This window comes from Pleurodeles waltl, chromosome 10 (genome assembly GCF_031143425.1).
Source record: "Pleurodeles waltl isolate 20211129_DDA chromosome 10, aPleWal1.hap1.20221129, whole genome shotgun sequence".
NCBI lineage: Eukaryota > Metazoa > Chordata > Amphibia > Caudata > Salamandridae > Pleurodeles > Pleurodeles waltl.
The window spans coordinates 607882901-607899754 of NC_090449.1; the positions used below are offsets into that span (position 1 = coordinate 607882901).

At 43.8% G+C, this 16854-nt stretch overlaps 1 protein-coding gene across 1 annotated transcript in view; it reads right to left on the reverse strand.

Moving 5' to 3' along the window:
- Positions 1–2343: 2343 nt before the first annotated feature.
- The window catches only part of LOC138261753 (chymotrypsin-like elastase family member 1), a 144083-nt gene continuing 129572 nt past the window's right edge, over positions 2344–16854 (reverse strand). The window contains exons 6-8 of the mRNA XM_069211076.1: positions 7793–7938; positions 5120–5269; positions 2344–2531 (exon numbers count right to left, since the gene is read on the reverse strand). Of these exons, the coding sequence (XP_069067177.1) occupies positions 2508–2531; positions 5120–5269; positions 7793–7938 (320 nt within the window). The 3' untranslated portion in view covers positions 2344–2507. The remainder of the gene's footprint in view (positions 2532–5119; positions 5270–7792; positions 7939–16854) is intronic.

A 16854-nucleotide genomic window follows, 5' to 3' on the forward strand; every position in this document is an offset into this window, starting at 1 on the left:
GCTTTTAAATACTTTTCTTTCTCTTTTGGCTTAAATATCACATTGTTTTAAGTTGTCCAGATGATTCCGCTGTCCTACAGCCTTGTGTTCTTTGCTCACATTCCTGTAGTTCTCAAATGTAATACTGAGTACTTAAATTTTCATCAACATGCTGAATTTCTTAGACTTTGGGCTGGCATTGGGATTGTCTGCTTCCATTCACCGCCTTATCATGGTGACCTTGACACAGGTACAGCCTTATATGCCAGTGTCCATTCATAATAAAAAAGAAACATCCTGAGATACGCAAGTAATGTTATCATATCATTGGAGCAGCCTCATACACTATGTGGAACACGTGCTAAGGCACGTTCTCACACGCCAATGGTGCAGGCTGCAGCCTCAGACACCAATGTTCAACTATCATTATAGCTTCTGTCTCATCTGTACAGGAACTGTCAATGGAGTCTCTCATTCACAGGTACTTCATTCATATGCTGGCTCAGGTTCGGTCACTACGGTCCGGGAGCAGACTTAATTTGCTTCAGTAATCTGAAGCACTTACAGAGAAGAGATCTGCTGTTGGTTATGCTGGGTATAAAGCATGGGTATAGTCAAACTGAGAGCTGGTGGTAATTCTGAAGCTACAGTATAGTCTCTAAGGTGATGCAGTGGCAGATGAGGCAGAATAGAAAGAGGAAGTGTTAGAATGGTATGACTTCAAATCTGAACTGGTTCCAAAATCTAATTTTTTAGTCATTGGTCATTCCTAGGCTTTTCGCACTGGTGGTGTGAGTGGATATCTGACTCCAGACAATTGGCAGAGATTGAATTAACAACGGGTTGGTATTTGTTCAATGTGCCCTGAAGGCAGCTATGCTTTACGTGATGGCACTTGTAAAGGCTTATTTCCTCCTAAACTAAATTCTGGAGTCCACCCTTAAAGGAATACCGAAATCACTTTACTCAGTATGAGTGAAGGTCACCTCAGATAAGGTCAATAAGAAAACATTTTTATTTCCTTCTGCTTTCTGTCACCGACAACACTGATGAACATTCAATCCTGCTGGAAAGGTTTGAACACTGGAGACATACGTCCAAACCTTCACTGCAATATATCCATTAAATTCTCACCTAATAAAGCTAACAAGCCAGGATCAGATCATTTGAATCATACACAATCTCAGTGCTTAGCAATGTACCACGAAGATCTTCTTTTAAATTTTTACACAGGGCCATCTGCTCACAAACCTGGGCAGGGCCAGGTAAAAGTCCACCAAATGCATCCTGGCAACACATAAATCGAGTTCTGCTTTCAAAACAGCTCAGATTAATTAATTAGCATTACTTCATGTTTGGACCAATTCTTTCCACTAAATAAAGGAGAACTTAAAGTGACAATGGTGCAAAGACCAAGATTCTAGTAATCAGAGATTTGGAGTCTCATTCATTACCCTTTAGCTGGGACTTAGGCCTTGGATTCCCTCTTTCCACCTCCTCAAAAGTTGTAAATCTGGGAATCCTTCTTGAAGCCGATCCCACTGTTTCCTCCAAACTCAGGCAGTGCAAAGTGTGTGAACATGATAACTCTCCCCTTCAAAAAATCAATTCCACCTCGCCACAGTGATCACACAGTCCTCTTTCTGGCACACGTCAATTACTGTAACATCATTAATTCTGGTCATCCTAATAAAATAATTGAGAGGCTCCAAGGGCTCAAGAACGACATCACCAAAATCAGCTTTAACCTTTGCAGTTTGAATCACAAGAAAGCACCCCTAAAAACTCAATTGACTGTCAGCAGTGGGTACAATTATATTTAAGATCTTGGGTACCATCCATCAAGTAGGAAGGGTCCAAAACCTTAAATACCCGCAGAGCTGAGACCTCACTATGTCAGAAACAGAGCAATGTTACAAGCCTGATTAACCACTAATCATTCAAGGGGATGTAACTCGGAGGCATTAGAATGGGTGCAAAAATCTAGATTTCGAAAGACCCTAAGCCCAAACTTGAGATCTGAGCCCTACTATAAGCATTTCAGAAAGCTTTCAAAAACTGTACTATTCAGACTTGCCCTTCATTTATGGCAGTACAAAGTGTGATCGCATACCCTCTCCAAATGGATTCTAACCTTCACTCCTATGATCAGGCTGTAGTTACAATTCCTTCTGGCACAAAGCAGTTTATAAAACTCCTTAGGAAGTACATCAGTACAAACATCCTGCGATGCACTACAAATGCTCCATATAGACCCCAGGCTTCTATGTGGAAAATTATAAACCCTACATTAAAAAACATGATATGACATAACATTTTGGAATTTAACTTTGTACTACCTAACTCAAGTGATCATTCAAGCTGTTCAGTTTCTTTCTCTCAACGTTTTTATTGAATTTGTCCACAGCTGTTCACAAAAGACCATTATTGACTTTTTATCTATTAATCATAAAGGACATATATGGTGAACATGTTTTTATTTATTTGTTGATATAAACTGTGTTTCCTCAGGAGGTTTCTTCTTCACACTATTCACCGTGCACCCGAAAGATCTGAAAGAGAAAGGATGTCAGAATTCAATGCTGCACATTGGAATCAAGTTTTGATGACCTCAAAGTAAAGTCCACATAGCAGTAAACAGTCTTTATTTGGGCATATTATCTGACTCTTATCCCGTAGTCAGTGCGCTGTCTTCTGCTATAAGTTATTTAAAGCAGTCCACATTGTTAAGTCAACCGAGCCCAAAGACAACAGCAAAACGTTTTCGTCGGCCAATGAGCAATGTGTAAGGCAAAGTTAAACAGTTGTTTTCAGCGATAAGAGGTCTGTCCTCGTGGTCCTAAAGAGCTAAGGAATTCTAAAATTCCACCCTAGCCACTGGCTATTTTAATGGTCCCTATTTCCTCTTTATATGCACGTAAATCTTGTGTGACAATTCTGGAAACTTGGCATGGCCAGATAAAACATATTATCTGTGGTTTGTCTGTGGTCAACCATAAATTACCGTGAATTTAGCATATTGTTAATGCAGATGTGAACATGGCAGTGAACAAATATTCAGCACCATTAATTAATACATTGACTAAGTAGGTGAACAGATTAGTTCCCTCTATTTATAATGTATCTGCTCAAGCCTAGAAAGGACAAGTTTTGTAAAACACTGTGGATCATATTTACAAGGCCCGTGGTGCAGGGCAGCGCAGCAAGTGCCTTGCTGCATCGCTCTGCACCACGGGAAAGGGAAGAAATGCTCCATATCTACAAGATACAGTGCATTTCTGTCCTCTTTTCCTGCACTGGTGCACAAATTGCTGCCTAGCACCATGGTGCTAGGGTGCCTGCATGGCGGGGATGATTCTTTTTGTGCAGGAAGGGACACCTTCCTGCACAAAAACAATCAACAGAAGCAATTTCATCCTTCTATAAGTGCTGCACAACGCAACACACATAGAAAGAGGGAACAACAGGGAGAAATAAAGATATTTCTCCCTGTTGCATCACTCTTATGCCGCCTCGGGAATGTGTCAAAATCCATGGATGTTGCGGGGGAACACCCACTCAACACCCATAGAAACACTTCCCTGATGCAAAGTAAGGCAACGCAGTGACTTGCGCTGCGTTGTCTTACTCCATATCTACAAGGCCATGAAAAGTGGCTTTGTGTGGCTTTGTAGATATGGGTGAGCAGCCTGCTCCACCAGTGCATCACGAGAAATGATGCGCCAGTGGCGCAAGCCACTTGTAAATATGGGCCTGTGAGTGTTTCAGTAGATACAGGGTCTCATTTACAAGGCCCATGGTGCAGGGAAGTGCAGCACGAGTCTTGCTACGCCACCCTGCACCACCCAGAAAGGGCAGAAATGCTCTGTATTTACAATATACGGAGCACATCTGTCCTCTCCCTCTGCGCTGGCCCACAAATTGCTGGCATGCACCAACTCAGGCACCCTTGCACCATGGTGTACAAAAACAATCACAAGAGGTGTTTTCCCCTTCTATGTGTGCTGCAGAATGAAGCACAAATAGAAAGAGGAAAATACGGGGAGGAATAAAGATATTTCTCTCTATTGCGTCACTTGTACGCCACCCCTGAAGTGGTGTAGGCATCAGACCTGTAAATCTGGAAACGCACCAGATTCCTTCGGATTCCATGGGTGTTGCATGGGAACACCCCAAGCAACACCCATGGAACTTCCCTTTCATGCAGTAGGTGTGAAAGGGGTCTATATTTACAAAGCCATGAAAAACGCAAGGACTTGTAAATATGGACTGGCACAATGTGCCACTGCAGCGTAAAAAAAATGACGCTCCAGTGCGCAGTGTGCATCTGGGTCCTCTTAAATGAGGCCCTCAGACTTTGGGGTCTGTAACAGGATGACTGTGCATGTTAACACGTGAACCTGACATGCGAGGAGTCTTGGTATCCCTGTCCGAAAATGAATCAGCCCCAGGCTTTATTTTCTCATTTCACTGTTACTCCTTAATTTGTGAACCAGAGCGCTAGAGACGATGTTTAAATGTAACAGGAAGGTTAATATTGCTAGGTCAAAATTGTTTTAGCTCCTTAGACCATCTAATAAAATTTTAAAAAAGGTTCAGGCATTTTACCAACTTTGTCTACAATACATCATTATTCATATGATGTCTTTGAAAGGGCAGATAAGTGAAATGCAGCAAAGCAGGTGGAATATCAAGACATTTGGGTGTTTTGTCCTCATATGCGCCCAGAGGCATGGAGGGGCAATTGGTTTTGGAACCTCTGGGCCTAGTTTCGAATCCGGATCTTGCTAGTATTGGCTATCTGAAATGTGATTCAAGGACTTCGATCCCCACCTCATGTACATCATCTTGTTTCAGTGTCTCTAACAGCCTCCTAAATGTAAAATGGCAGCACTCTTTTTCTTCCTGGCTAGGTTTGCACTCTATAAACCATACACAACACCAAAATATTGTAAATTCTTAATATCTTGAGTTTCAACTTTCCAAACTGGATTTTTTTTATTATTTATATATTTGGAACAGTGGATAGAAGTCGGATACTTTCCAGAGGTGTTTCATAAATTGGTTCTTTGGTACACCCTTGTAGTGGGAAAAAGACCCAAGCCATGACATTAAGAATAAACTCGTCCTTTGTACTTACCTCGTAAATCCAGTCCGTGTAGGCGGACACCCTGGTGAAAACGGTTGGCTTCTCATAAGTGTTGCAATAGGGCACTAATCCGTAGCTCACAACCCCGTGAACTTGCCACATATCGTCCACTAAGCAGTTCAGAGGTCCGCCTGAATCACCCTGAAGTAAGGAAAGAGAAGTCGATAGCTCATTTTTTCTAGTTTTACAAAAATACGTTTCATCTTAAGTCTGGGAACGTGATAGCTGGTGATGTCATATTGAATAAACCTTACATTGTGAAGGTGCATTTTTTCATCAGATAACACCTTAAAGGATCAACATTGAAAAGATTCACACAATTAAATTTAACCGGTCTGTTCACGTGTCTTACATATTTGGCACAACAGCGTATGCCATTGCCCAGTGGGTCAACTCACTTCAGCCATTGGCTGCTTTTCACTTTGACTGGCAGCATTTAGCATGATCGCATATGCACACTGTGTTAAGACATGACATGTGACGTCAGTCACATTTAAATGCTGAGTAGAAGCACAAGACTGGAAACAGATTTCACCTTGAAAGAGGCTGGACCAAATGCTAGTAATCCGGTCTTACTCAAGGCTTTCTAAGGAGAACAGGTACACCCATTCCGGCCTCTCTTCCTTGTTATTAAGCTTCTGACTCAACAGAAGGGCAAAAACGTGTGTCGCTTTGTGGGATGAGGACTGGATAAAGAGGGATGATCCGCATTTTCTGGATGGGGAGGACAGGGTTGCTTTCCCTTCATATTTCCTTTATGACTTTGCACGATGTGAATGTTTGAATCAAAGTGAGGCAGGTGTTTTGTGAGGCCTGGGTCATAATTATGCCTATTGACGTTTGGTGAATTCCCACTGAAATTGAGGTTTCAAGGGTAATTGGCCGGAAGTGTCTTGACATTTTCTGCCAGTTTGTGATCTGGAAAATCTCTGAGTATTTCACATTGTAGCTTTTGTGTGTGTAAAGTGAAATACCAAATCAGTCCTCTCTTTTCCTTGCCCTGTCTGTAGAGATTGATCCTCAATCTAAGCTCATGGGAGTCGTAGCCCTTTTGTTTTTTTCAGTGTTACCTTTTATTCAATGAGCTCTGCACACCTGGGTAGAGAATGGCAAGGATATGAAGCAGAATTCATGATCTGCCAAACCCTGTTGCAGAAAGAGGTAAATTACCTGGATTACTGACAACTTGGCCTTAACGAAGCCAGTGCCTTGCATTCAGTTGTGTCATGTACTATAATCAGATACTTAAAATCACTAAGTCAGAGTAAAATCTGGGACTGCATCACTGCCCTTTCTGACCTGAGGATGCTCATCCTCTCAAAAGGTGTGCTCGAGAATGAACATTTCTTGCAGCTCTCATGCCGGTGTTTGACCCTATCAGTTCCATTGTTTCTTCGTGGCCCATCATCTGCTTTGACCCTTTTACCCTGAACCAAGAATGCTGAGTCTAGACTGGCAAGTGTGACCCCATCATAGTATTATTATCTCTCTGGTGATTCATTTCCCAAAATGAGCCTGTGTACCTGACCTGCATCATTTGGGCACAACAATCACTGTGAGAAGCCAAAGAAGATGTCTCAGCCTGCTGAAGACCCTGTAATTGTCACAGAGTGGTGCACTGCAGCTATGAGCTGCATCCTGCACCGGAAAGCCATGAACGGCTAGTCCTGGAGCAGCAAGATTAGGTGCTTGTACCACACATGAAGGCCTCTGACATCCTGCAACACTTGCACCATCACTCCGGATCCGTGTGGTGATATCCACAATGCACACCTATCTCTTTAATCCGGTGGACCACCTATTGATACAAGACAAGTAGTGTTGGAGTACGGCTGGTAACCAGTCGCACACAAAGACAGAGAACGTGACAGTAAATAATTATGTTCCAAAGTAGATGCTACTCTTGGCTATGACCTCGTGTTGTTAGTTGCTGGTATCCCCCTGCAGTGCACAGAAGCACTGCAGTGCAATTTGGCACATATTTCAAAGTCCAGTAAATACCATAAAACTACTGAGCATATTGTCTTAATATAGATAAAAGCCTTATATAGTCTACTTAAAAGAACAAAAGTGTTGATAAAAGTGTTGCCTGAACAAGAATTGTGTCCCACAGCACCCTTTAAGTGTAAACCAAAACTGATTGAGTCGCTACCCTCCCAAACTAAAAACCAAAAGAGGAGGTACTTCGCAATTCCATTAACTTCTATTAGTACCATGTTCTATTGTTTCCATGGACCTCAAGCATTACTTTTTCAAATGGATTGCCTACCTGCCTTTGGGCCACGCAGGCTTCAGATGAGTGACCTAACAGTGCATTTAAAGGCATTCAGGTGGACTATTCGACAGGGCTTCCTGGCAGGCCAGTGCCTTTAACAGGCTTGTAGGGTTATGGAAACTCATAGCTTCATTGTCCTATCAGATAATCAGGCCTTTAGGAAATTCTCTTGATTATGAGGAACAGTCACGTCACATGGGTTATACCTTTGTCCTGTCATCCTTTTAGAGACTCCGATCTGCCAGAGAAGTCTCCTGTACTCCATTCCCCCTTGACATCTGGGTTGCATTGGCACACATGCTATGCCTACCCGCAGAAGATGCAATCTCAGCATAGCCATAGGGCAAACCCGTGTTTGGAACACCAGTTCTAACATCAGTAGGTCTTACACTGCATCCAGACTTCACCCCGTCTCCTCCGGCACACACCATGGAATCCGTGGCATAATGACCCCACCAGTGAGGCTGAGCACAGATGGAATGTTCAACCACTGGAAGCAAAGCCTCTTGCAGCTTGTCAGGATAGTTTCCGTAGGCTGAAAAAGAAAATTAAGAGTGTCCCTCAACAAAAGCAAATATCAAACAACTTCAATGATGTGGCAAGTAAAACTCAGCAAAGCCAAAAGGTCTGATCTTGTGTTCATAGTTTCCGAGGGGCCATCCCCGACCTTCAGCACATTACACTGAGTGGGTTCCTGGCTGGGTTTAGGTTGGGTGGGCCCTCCATGTAATTTGCAGGGAGCGGGCTCAAGTTTCATTAAGCCACTATGTGTAAGGGTCGAATTTTGTGAAACAAATATTTACAAGGAAAGCTATTATGAGCGTTGTATGAACAGGAACCCGTGTCTTGTTAATAGTTGCAATGAGAGACATTTTATAATTCTAATAAATACAATGGTCTTTAAAAACAGTTACTGCATTCATAGTAGGAGCGAAAAGAGTCATAGCATAAAATTTGTCAATTTGTGGAGTAAGTACTAAAGGGGTTATTTAGAATTCTGTGGCTGGTCGGGCAGGTCAACGGTGAGATTTTCTCTGCTGTCCTTGCTTCCCTATGACCGACTGCCATATTACGAGACCTTCACCTGTTTGCCTCCTGGATTCCAGAAGGGTGAGTTGCAAACTGGTATAGAACCACTCTCTCCCTTGTAGTGATTGCAGGGAATATGAAACTGAGAGGAACACCCATCAGCCACATTTTCTAGTCTAGTGCCTCTTGAAATACGTCTGTGGCCTGACCTCTTCTGGGGAGATTGTCCCAGGCATGGCCTTCGTCAGGATGCACCCCTGCATTATGAAGAGCATCAGCTTCCAGAGTACTCATGATTTCCAGGCAGACTTCAGACATGCCTCTTAACACCACTGACCAATCATGCACTTTGTCTGTGCTGACTGGCAACCAAGACCTTCCCATGCAATCACTCAACCTACGCTCAAAGGCAAATCTACAATTATCCTTCCACACAATGCTGTAATAGCACTGTCGTATCATGGGATTAATAGGTGCATGCACAAAGTTTTCAGTCTCCTAACAGTGACATTTATTCCTGTAACTGAGGCACAGAACTCAACTGCACCAGCTAATATGGGCCACCAAAAAAGGGTACAATTTGGGATGTATTGCTTGGTCTTCATATTGCGTTGGATAATTGACAGAGAACTTTGGCAACTATATTTTGCATTAGTATAAACCACTGCATGGAGCACTTAGCAGACCCATCAATAAAAAAATAGTGAAATATTTGGACGTCCCACATTAATGCATGTGGCAATATGGCATCAAGTGGGTGATGCCTTCCAAAAGTCTATTTTCGAATTCAACAGGGTTCCAACAACTGTTTGGTGTTGCGTAGAGTGGATTACTAGCAATCATGGCAACGTAGAGCATGGTTGATGGAGTAATGCACTGTACGTGTGCAACTAAGTGTCAGGAGTCTTAAGCAGGTTAGGCACATACTGGGGGAAAGGCTCAGGACACGTCAATCCACCTCAGTTTACATCTAAATTGCTGCTTAATTCCTGAGCTCAGATGGTATTGCCACACCAGCTACTACTAATAATGAAGGCCAAAGCCAAAAGAACAAACAGAGAAAATAGACACCAATGAAATATTCCTGCAACAGCAGGGAGACAATTATAATGATAAACACCAAACCAAAAGACCCTTTCTAAGAATGTGATGCTGGAGCTTCATGTAGATTCAAGGAACCATCATTCATGACCAAAGACACGTGAGTCATACGCATTGACCCAGAAGTCCAGGATTTGTTTCTGAGTACCTTCGGACCCTTCCTAAGAGACCAAATTGTCTCACAAGATCTGTTGTGACAAAGTTTGAGCCAGAACAGTCTGTAAAAGGGTAATCCAAGGTCCAATTCCAAATACACAATGAGGGCATTGGGTGCGATGCAAGTAGGTGGAGCCTGTCACAAGTCAGCATCCGGGCAATACCAGTAATGAACAAAGAAGCAGCAACCAACATGCCCTGGTATGTTGTGGTGTTTGCAGATCTGTCCAGAGACAAAGAAATCACAGCCAGGTGACCGAATCCCCACATTTTTGGCAATATCTTTTACTTGTGAGCTATCCTTAAAAGAGGTGTTAATGACCAACACAAATAGTGTGATTGTGGAGTAGCGGAACACATCCAGTACCGAGCTTAGAGCAATGTAGTGAAGGTCTAATATGCTTAGGAACCAGAGAGAGTTCCAGGTAACCTGCTGAAGCATCCCCTTAAATGATAATTGAACTCCCAAAGAAGACTTGTCAACAGACTTTAAAGTAGATAAAGTGATGTGCATGGTTACTGTAGGAAACCCTCTTTTTTGTCCTGGTCACTCCCAAACCTTTTGGACAGATACTGATGGTTACTGACTCTTGGCTGTGCCCTGGATACTGCTTACCAGTCCCAGGGCCAGTGCTCTGTGTAAAGTGGGAAAACAAATTGGGCTAATTAAAATTGGCAGTATCAACCTACCTAGAAGTCCCTAGTATATGGTAGGGCATGTAGGTTTAGGGACCCCAGCATAGGTAGTGCACCCATAGGTGTCATTTTACACGCAGGCCTACCTTGCTGGCTGCTTTTAAACTAAAGTTATATACTAATTCAACTTTGGAATTAAAAGCCCCTAAGGTGTGCCGTATGTGCCCCTAGGATTGGGTGCCATGTAGCTATAAGCAGGGACATTATAAAAACAAATTATAAGCCCTGGTGAGGATAAATAGCCACATTTGTTTTTCCCTCTCTGTAGTGAATGGCCTCCATAGGCTAACTTTAATTTAATTAATAAGGTCCCCTTAAGTGTCAGATTGCTTGAGTTTGGTATCAAAATATTTTTTATAATAAATCCCACAACTTACAATTGTTGGATTTAATATAACTAGTTCAGGTAAAGACTTTTAAACCTCTACCTTAAAGTTGTCAACTTCCGCTCTGTAGTGCCCTTCTCTGATTGGCCAGCCTCTGGCAGCCAGGCCAGGCTGCCTTGATGAGGTGTGAAGTGGCCTGGGCTGAACACAAAGGATGTGCCTGAGCGAGGAGATCTGCCTCAGCAGATGGGGAAACAGAATGGGGGAAGAGCAGCCAAACTGGTCATCAAAGGCAGGGAAGGACATTTGGAGCAGCCCAGCACCTCCCTCACATCCTGCAATCCCAGATAATTAGGTGCCCTCTTGATTAGATTAGGAGGGGGCAGAAGAGGATGTGTTTAGGATTTTTAGCCACAGTTCCCAAGAAGTGGTCATCACAGGGGGAAGGAGCCTGCCTGTGATTGGATTCCAAGGACACCCTGCTTTCCACCCAGAAGCAAGGATAAATATGGTAGAGCTGCACCCACACCTCAGATCCCAACAAGGGAGAACATCAGAAAAAGAAGGACTGTCCTGCTGGAACCCTGACCTGCACCTGGACACTGCACTTTGAAGAACTGCACCAGCTGTACACTTGGGCTTCACCACAAGAAGGACTTTTCATGGCTTCAACTGGTTCAAGGAGGGACTCTCTGTTTGCTACAGGTAAAAAATAGCTAACCAAAGTCCCCTGCATCAAATCCTGAAGAAACTGACCAGCTGACCACTGGTCATTTTGGAGTTTGAGCCAGGTGCATTCTGGGCATTGTAGTCCGCACCCTCAAGGAGCAACTCAGTGCTTCTGGAACCTTGAGGTGAGTTGTGGACCTTCAAAGACCTTCCAGAACACGATCCAGAAGTTTGGAGAAGATTGGTGAACTTTTTGGAAAAAGCTCCAAAGAGGGACTGACCCACCGTGGTGAGTCTAGTTGGCTTGCCTACTCCGCAACCTGACCTGACTTGCAGGTTCGTCCTGCCAAAGAAAATCTCCAAACAAGTGACTAAGTCTGAACGAAGTTGACCAGGACTTCCTGTGCAGCGTATCCAAAGAGGGCTCCAGGGGCATCGGATCAAGATTCAGGTTTGGCCCGGTCCTGGAATTTTGTCTTGAAAAATCATTTAATTCAAACATAGAAATCTTCACCAGGGTATCTTGCTATGCGTATTCGAGGAACGGCTCCAAGTAGGTCGGATCAGACTGGCGACTTCGTCCCGCTGAAGAAAACGACTAAGTCCGAAGGTAAACTTTGACCGAGGCCTCCCGCTTGCTGTAGCCAAGCAGGGCTCCATCACGACTGGCCTTAAACTTTGACTTTGCCCGGGTTGAGGTGCGACCAGATTGGCTTTATTTGTTTCTCTGCATTAAAAAACACAAATTCTTTAAAAATTAATATCTCTGGTTCCCCTTATGCAATTGTATTTGTTTTGGTGTGAAATTAAAGATAAACATATTTCTTATTTTTATAAATTGGTTTGGGATTTTTAAACTGTTTCCTGTGTTTTATTTAATTACTATTTTGTGATACTTGAATGCTTTACAGACTTTGGCGGTCATTCTGACCGCGGCGGGCGGCGGTCGCCGCCCGTCATGCGGTCACCGCCGAATGACCGCCCCGTGGTAAAAAGACCGCGGCGGCCATTCCAACTTTCCCGCTGGGCCGGCGGGTACCCTCCAAAAGAGCGCCCGCCGGCCCACCGGGAAAGCCCCTGCAACAATGAAGCCGGCTCCGAATGGAGCCGGCGGAGTTGCAGGGGTGCGACGGGTGCAGTGGCACCCGTCGCGATTTTCACTGTCTGCTAAGCAGACAGTGAAAATCTTTGTGGGGCCCTGTTGGGGGGCCCCTGCACTGCCCATGCCAGTGGCATGGGCAGTGCAGGGGCCCCCAGGGGCCCCACGACACCCATTCCCGCCAGCCTGGTTCTGGCGGTGAAAATCGCCAGAAACAGGCTGGCGGGAAGGGGGTCGGAATCCCCATGGCGGTGCTGCAAGCAGCGCCGCCATGGAGGATTCCCTGGGCCAGGGGAAAACCGGCGGGAAACCGCCAGTTCCCCTTTTCTGACCGCGGCTTTACCGCCGCGGTCAGAATAGCCCAGGAAGCACCACCAGCCTGTTGGCGGTGCTTCCGCTGCCCTCCGCCCTGGCGGTTAGAGACCGCCAGGGTTGGAATGAGGGCCTTTGTCTCCTAAATTAAGCCTTGTCGCTCGTTTCCAAGCTACCAAGGGTTGAGCTGGGGTTACTTTATTGAGACCTAACTGAACCTAGTAGGAGTTAGTGGCCTATTGCTAAGTGAAGGTACTTACCTGCCCTTACCAATAATCCACTTTCCAACAGTTACATAACCTTGGTGTTAGTTGTGTGTGATTTTGAGTGTCAAAAGGTATAATTGTAGCTGTTCCTTCTTAGCTCTCTCCAGCAGTCATACCGGTATTGAAGCACGTTGCCAAGGAAAGAAACAGACAGGAGCAATTCCACAGACGGTAGTGGGGTAGCTTGTTGTGAGTGGTTGTGTGGTATCCTATGGCGGAATACACCGCATTGCATTCCCTGTGTTTGAGATATCTTTTCAACAACACCCACTTACCAGTGCATAGGGGTCAACTGCACAAAGCATACAAGGGTCTCAGAGGGGGACATGCGAACAGCCATTAGTGACCTTGATGAGTCTGCAGCAGATAGAAGATATTCAGCTCTGTGGAGCAAGCCTACAAATTGACTCCTCATCACTCACTGTTCCTTTCCTGCCCTCAATGCCCAAAACAACTCAATATCTATCGGAAATTAATGCACAGGGTGTGCTCTGTACTAGAGAGAGCAATACAGGTAATCTGAGGCTGCTGACAGGTCTAACATAATGTGCATTGACAGAGCCTCGTAGACAGCCTGGTTGGGCTATTCATTGCCTGGCTCTTGTGTAGTGAAACCTGTATTTCTGTAGAGTTTTGGAGACTTCCATAGACCTCCAAATTTTGGGGGCCCATCAAAAGACTGGAAAAGGGCACCCATTTTTCAGCACTGGGAGGCTTCTCATGCAGATTATAAATACAGACCATTACTGAGAATGAGACACCACCCAACAACTTCTGAAAAAATTGGTCATGTTAGCTGCAACCGCTTCCCCATATACACTTTGGGACTGATTTAAGGAAAGTGGTGCTGCACCCAGGGCAGCGCCAATTTCCTTGCGCCCCCTAGTGCACCCCTACTGCCATAACGTGTGCACCGAACCTAAGATTCGCCACGCCATGGCACAGGGTAGGGGGCAATAGCACCAACATTTTTGACGTTATTGATGTACTCTGCAGGACTAGTGCCAACTTTTTTGGCGCTACTCCTGCAGAGTTCACAGGGGCCAATTGTATTCAATGGCATACCCCCTTTTAACCCCTGCTCTGAGCAGGCGTTAAAAGTGCAGAAGAAATGGTTCAAGGAAATTTTAGATTTCTTTGCACCATTTTTTTGACCCTCCTAACGTGGGAACACTCCCCTTGCATACATTATGCCTGGTGCAGGTATACTGTGGCGCAAGGGAGCAAAAAGTGGCGCAATGCATGCATTGCACCACTTTGTAAATATGGCGAGTGTAAAAAGTCACTTTAGTGCTGCCTTAGCGTAAACAAAAATTACACTATGGCAGTTCTAAGGTGTCACTAGGGCCTCTTAAATCAGGCCCTTTGTAGTAACTGGCAGATCTGCTGGAGGAACTGAGAACCTACAAAACAAATGGCATGATTATAGATAAACCTCCCCAACACATTGTCCATTATGGATAGTTCCTTCATCAGGGATGCAGCTTTTTCCATATCAGTAGGTTTGGAGTTGAGGAAAGTATTAAATGTTTTGCGTGGTTGTAGTACTGAACACGGCCCCAAGAATATTGGCATACAACAATATTCTGGAAAGAGTACTGAGAAACAAAGTATCGAAAGGTAAGTGCATATAGAGAAGCATAGATTAAATCTTCCTAACTCCACATCGAAGTATTTTAAATAATAAATATATATATACACACACACACACACATATATTCATATATATATATATATACATATACACGTAGTGACATATATATATATATATATATATATATATATATATATATATGCATATATATATATAAATATAATATTGGCTCTGACAGAGAAACGCCTTGCCTGTAAATAAAGTAGTACCCTAACAAGTTTGATCCTGGAGTGCAAGCAGTTTTATGTTTTGAACATGAGATGAAACTCTTCCTTCGACATACATATATTTATATATATATATATATATATATATATATATATATATATATATTCAATACATTCACTGAAAAAAACAAAGGTTACCACAGGGACGTTATAGTTTGGTTCTGGATTTACTTGTACAAAACCATGGAAATCCAGCAGTTCTTTCAAGTAACTAAAACTCGTGCCCTAAACTACCTATAACTTGCCCCCTTTGCCATGCACATTTTCTCATCAATAATTTTATTGCAAATGTTGCAGTGAGAATATGAAAGATGGCATAGAATATGTCATCAATGATATAGTATGTGGAGTAATTAGCTGTGTATTGCAAAGGCGTGAGTTATACTTACATTAGGGTGCAAGTTTTACTTATCCAAATTTGTATATCTCTAGCTGTGAAGTATTTGTGAAAAAAGACAAGCTCGTGCAGGGAAATGCACAGCTCTGATTGGCTGCCAACACCTAAAACCAGGAAGAGTGGCAGCCATATTGGGACTCTCCTTCAGCCGAGTCCCAGAAAAAACACAAAAAAAAGAAAAGGGGCAAGGGTATAGACAACCCTGACCCCTTAGCTCTGGTCCTCCCAGAGCGTTTTATTTTTTTATTTTTTTGCAGATGATTCATGATATATGAAAATTTGTGTGCAAACAATTGAATAAAAAAGCAAGCCTGGGCTCCTGCACTTGTTTTTTAAAAAGTCCCGGGTTCTCCAGGTCCTGGAGACATTCATAATCTTGAATGTGGGGGCCCTCCCACAGCTCCGGGGACCACCACCTTCCCGGGGAGTGTTTAGTGATGTATGGGGGCAAAATGATTTAATTGTGTAGGTGAGGTCTGAGGGACCCCCCCACAGCCCTGGGGACCACCACCTCCCCGGAACAACCTGAAAAAAATTGAAAGAGGTCAGTTTCTGACCCCCTTAGCCCCAAGGCCACCACCTCCCTGGGGCTATGCATCTTGGAGGAGGGCCATGTGACCCCTCTCAAAGAGCCACTAATGGCCCTGGGGACCGCCACCCCCAAGGGCCAGCTCCTGCTATTTCCAGGGGTGCCTGGGACCCCGCAATGCACAGATATGTGATCAGTAATTTTACTGACGATGTTACATTGACTTTATCAACAATGTTATCAAAGATGTCATCAGTGCTGTAATTTGTGGGGTAATTAGCAGTGCATTCAAGGGAGCAAGTTACAGTTACCATAGGGCACGAGTTATAGTTACTTTAGATAACTATAACTATAACAGGAGAATTTCTATGGTTTTGTGTGAGTAAATTCGGAACCTAACTATAAGGTCCATGTAACCTTTGTCTTTTTCAGTGAAAATATATATACACAGAAAAACCAAGGTACGTTTATGTGAAGTTAGGTGTAGAAAATCTATACTTACTTACCTTTCACTATGTTGGATTCTATATTTTGTTCTCAATATTTGAATCCCTCCTAATTCTGGATTTGATAATCAGGGTGGGCAACGTGTTTTTCAGCAATTGGTAAAGGTGATGGTTCTGTGGAATTACTGTTATTCCATACAATCAAGCTTCTATTGAGTGTACTCCACCACTGAGATAGCGCATGCATGATGAGGTGAACGCCCATGCTAGGCTCATTACAAATACACTGTTTATTTTCTTTGGCCCGTGGATGTTCCTATGCTGTTTGCGAGCTGGGACCGGAATAATAGTCGACAGCTCTCAAGTGGAATGCTGCACATTAGTACTCCAAAACTAGTGGCCAAACGTACATTGTGATTTACAATGCAGACCTGCAACGGAGCCAATCACTGAGTGAGTGTGTGTGTGCACGTGTGTGTGTGTGCGTGCACAATTGTGTAATGTGCCCACCCTGTAGTGTTGGTCCTGACATAATGGCGGCAAT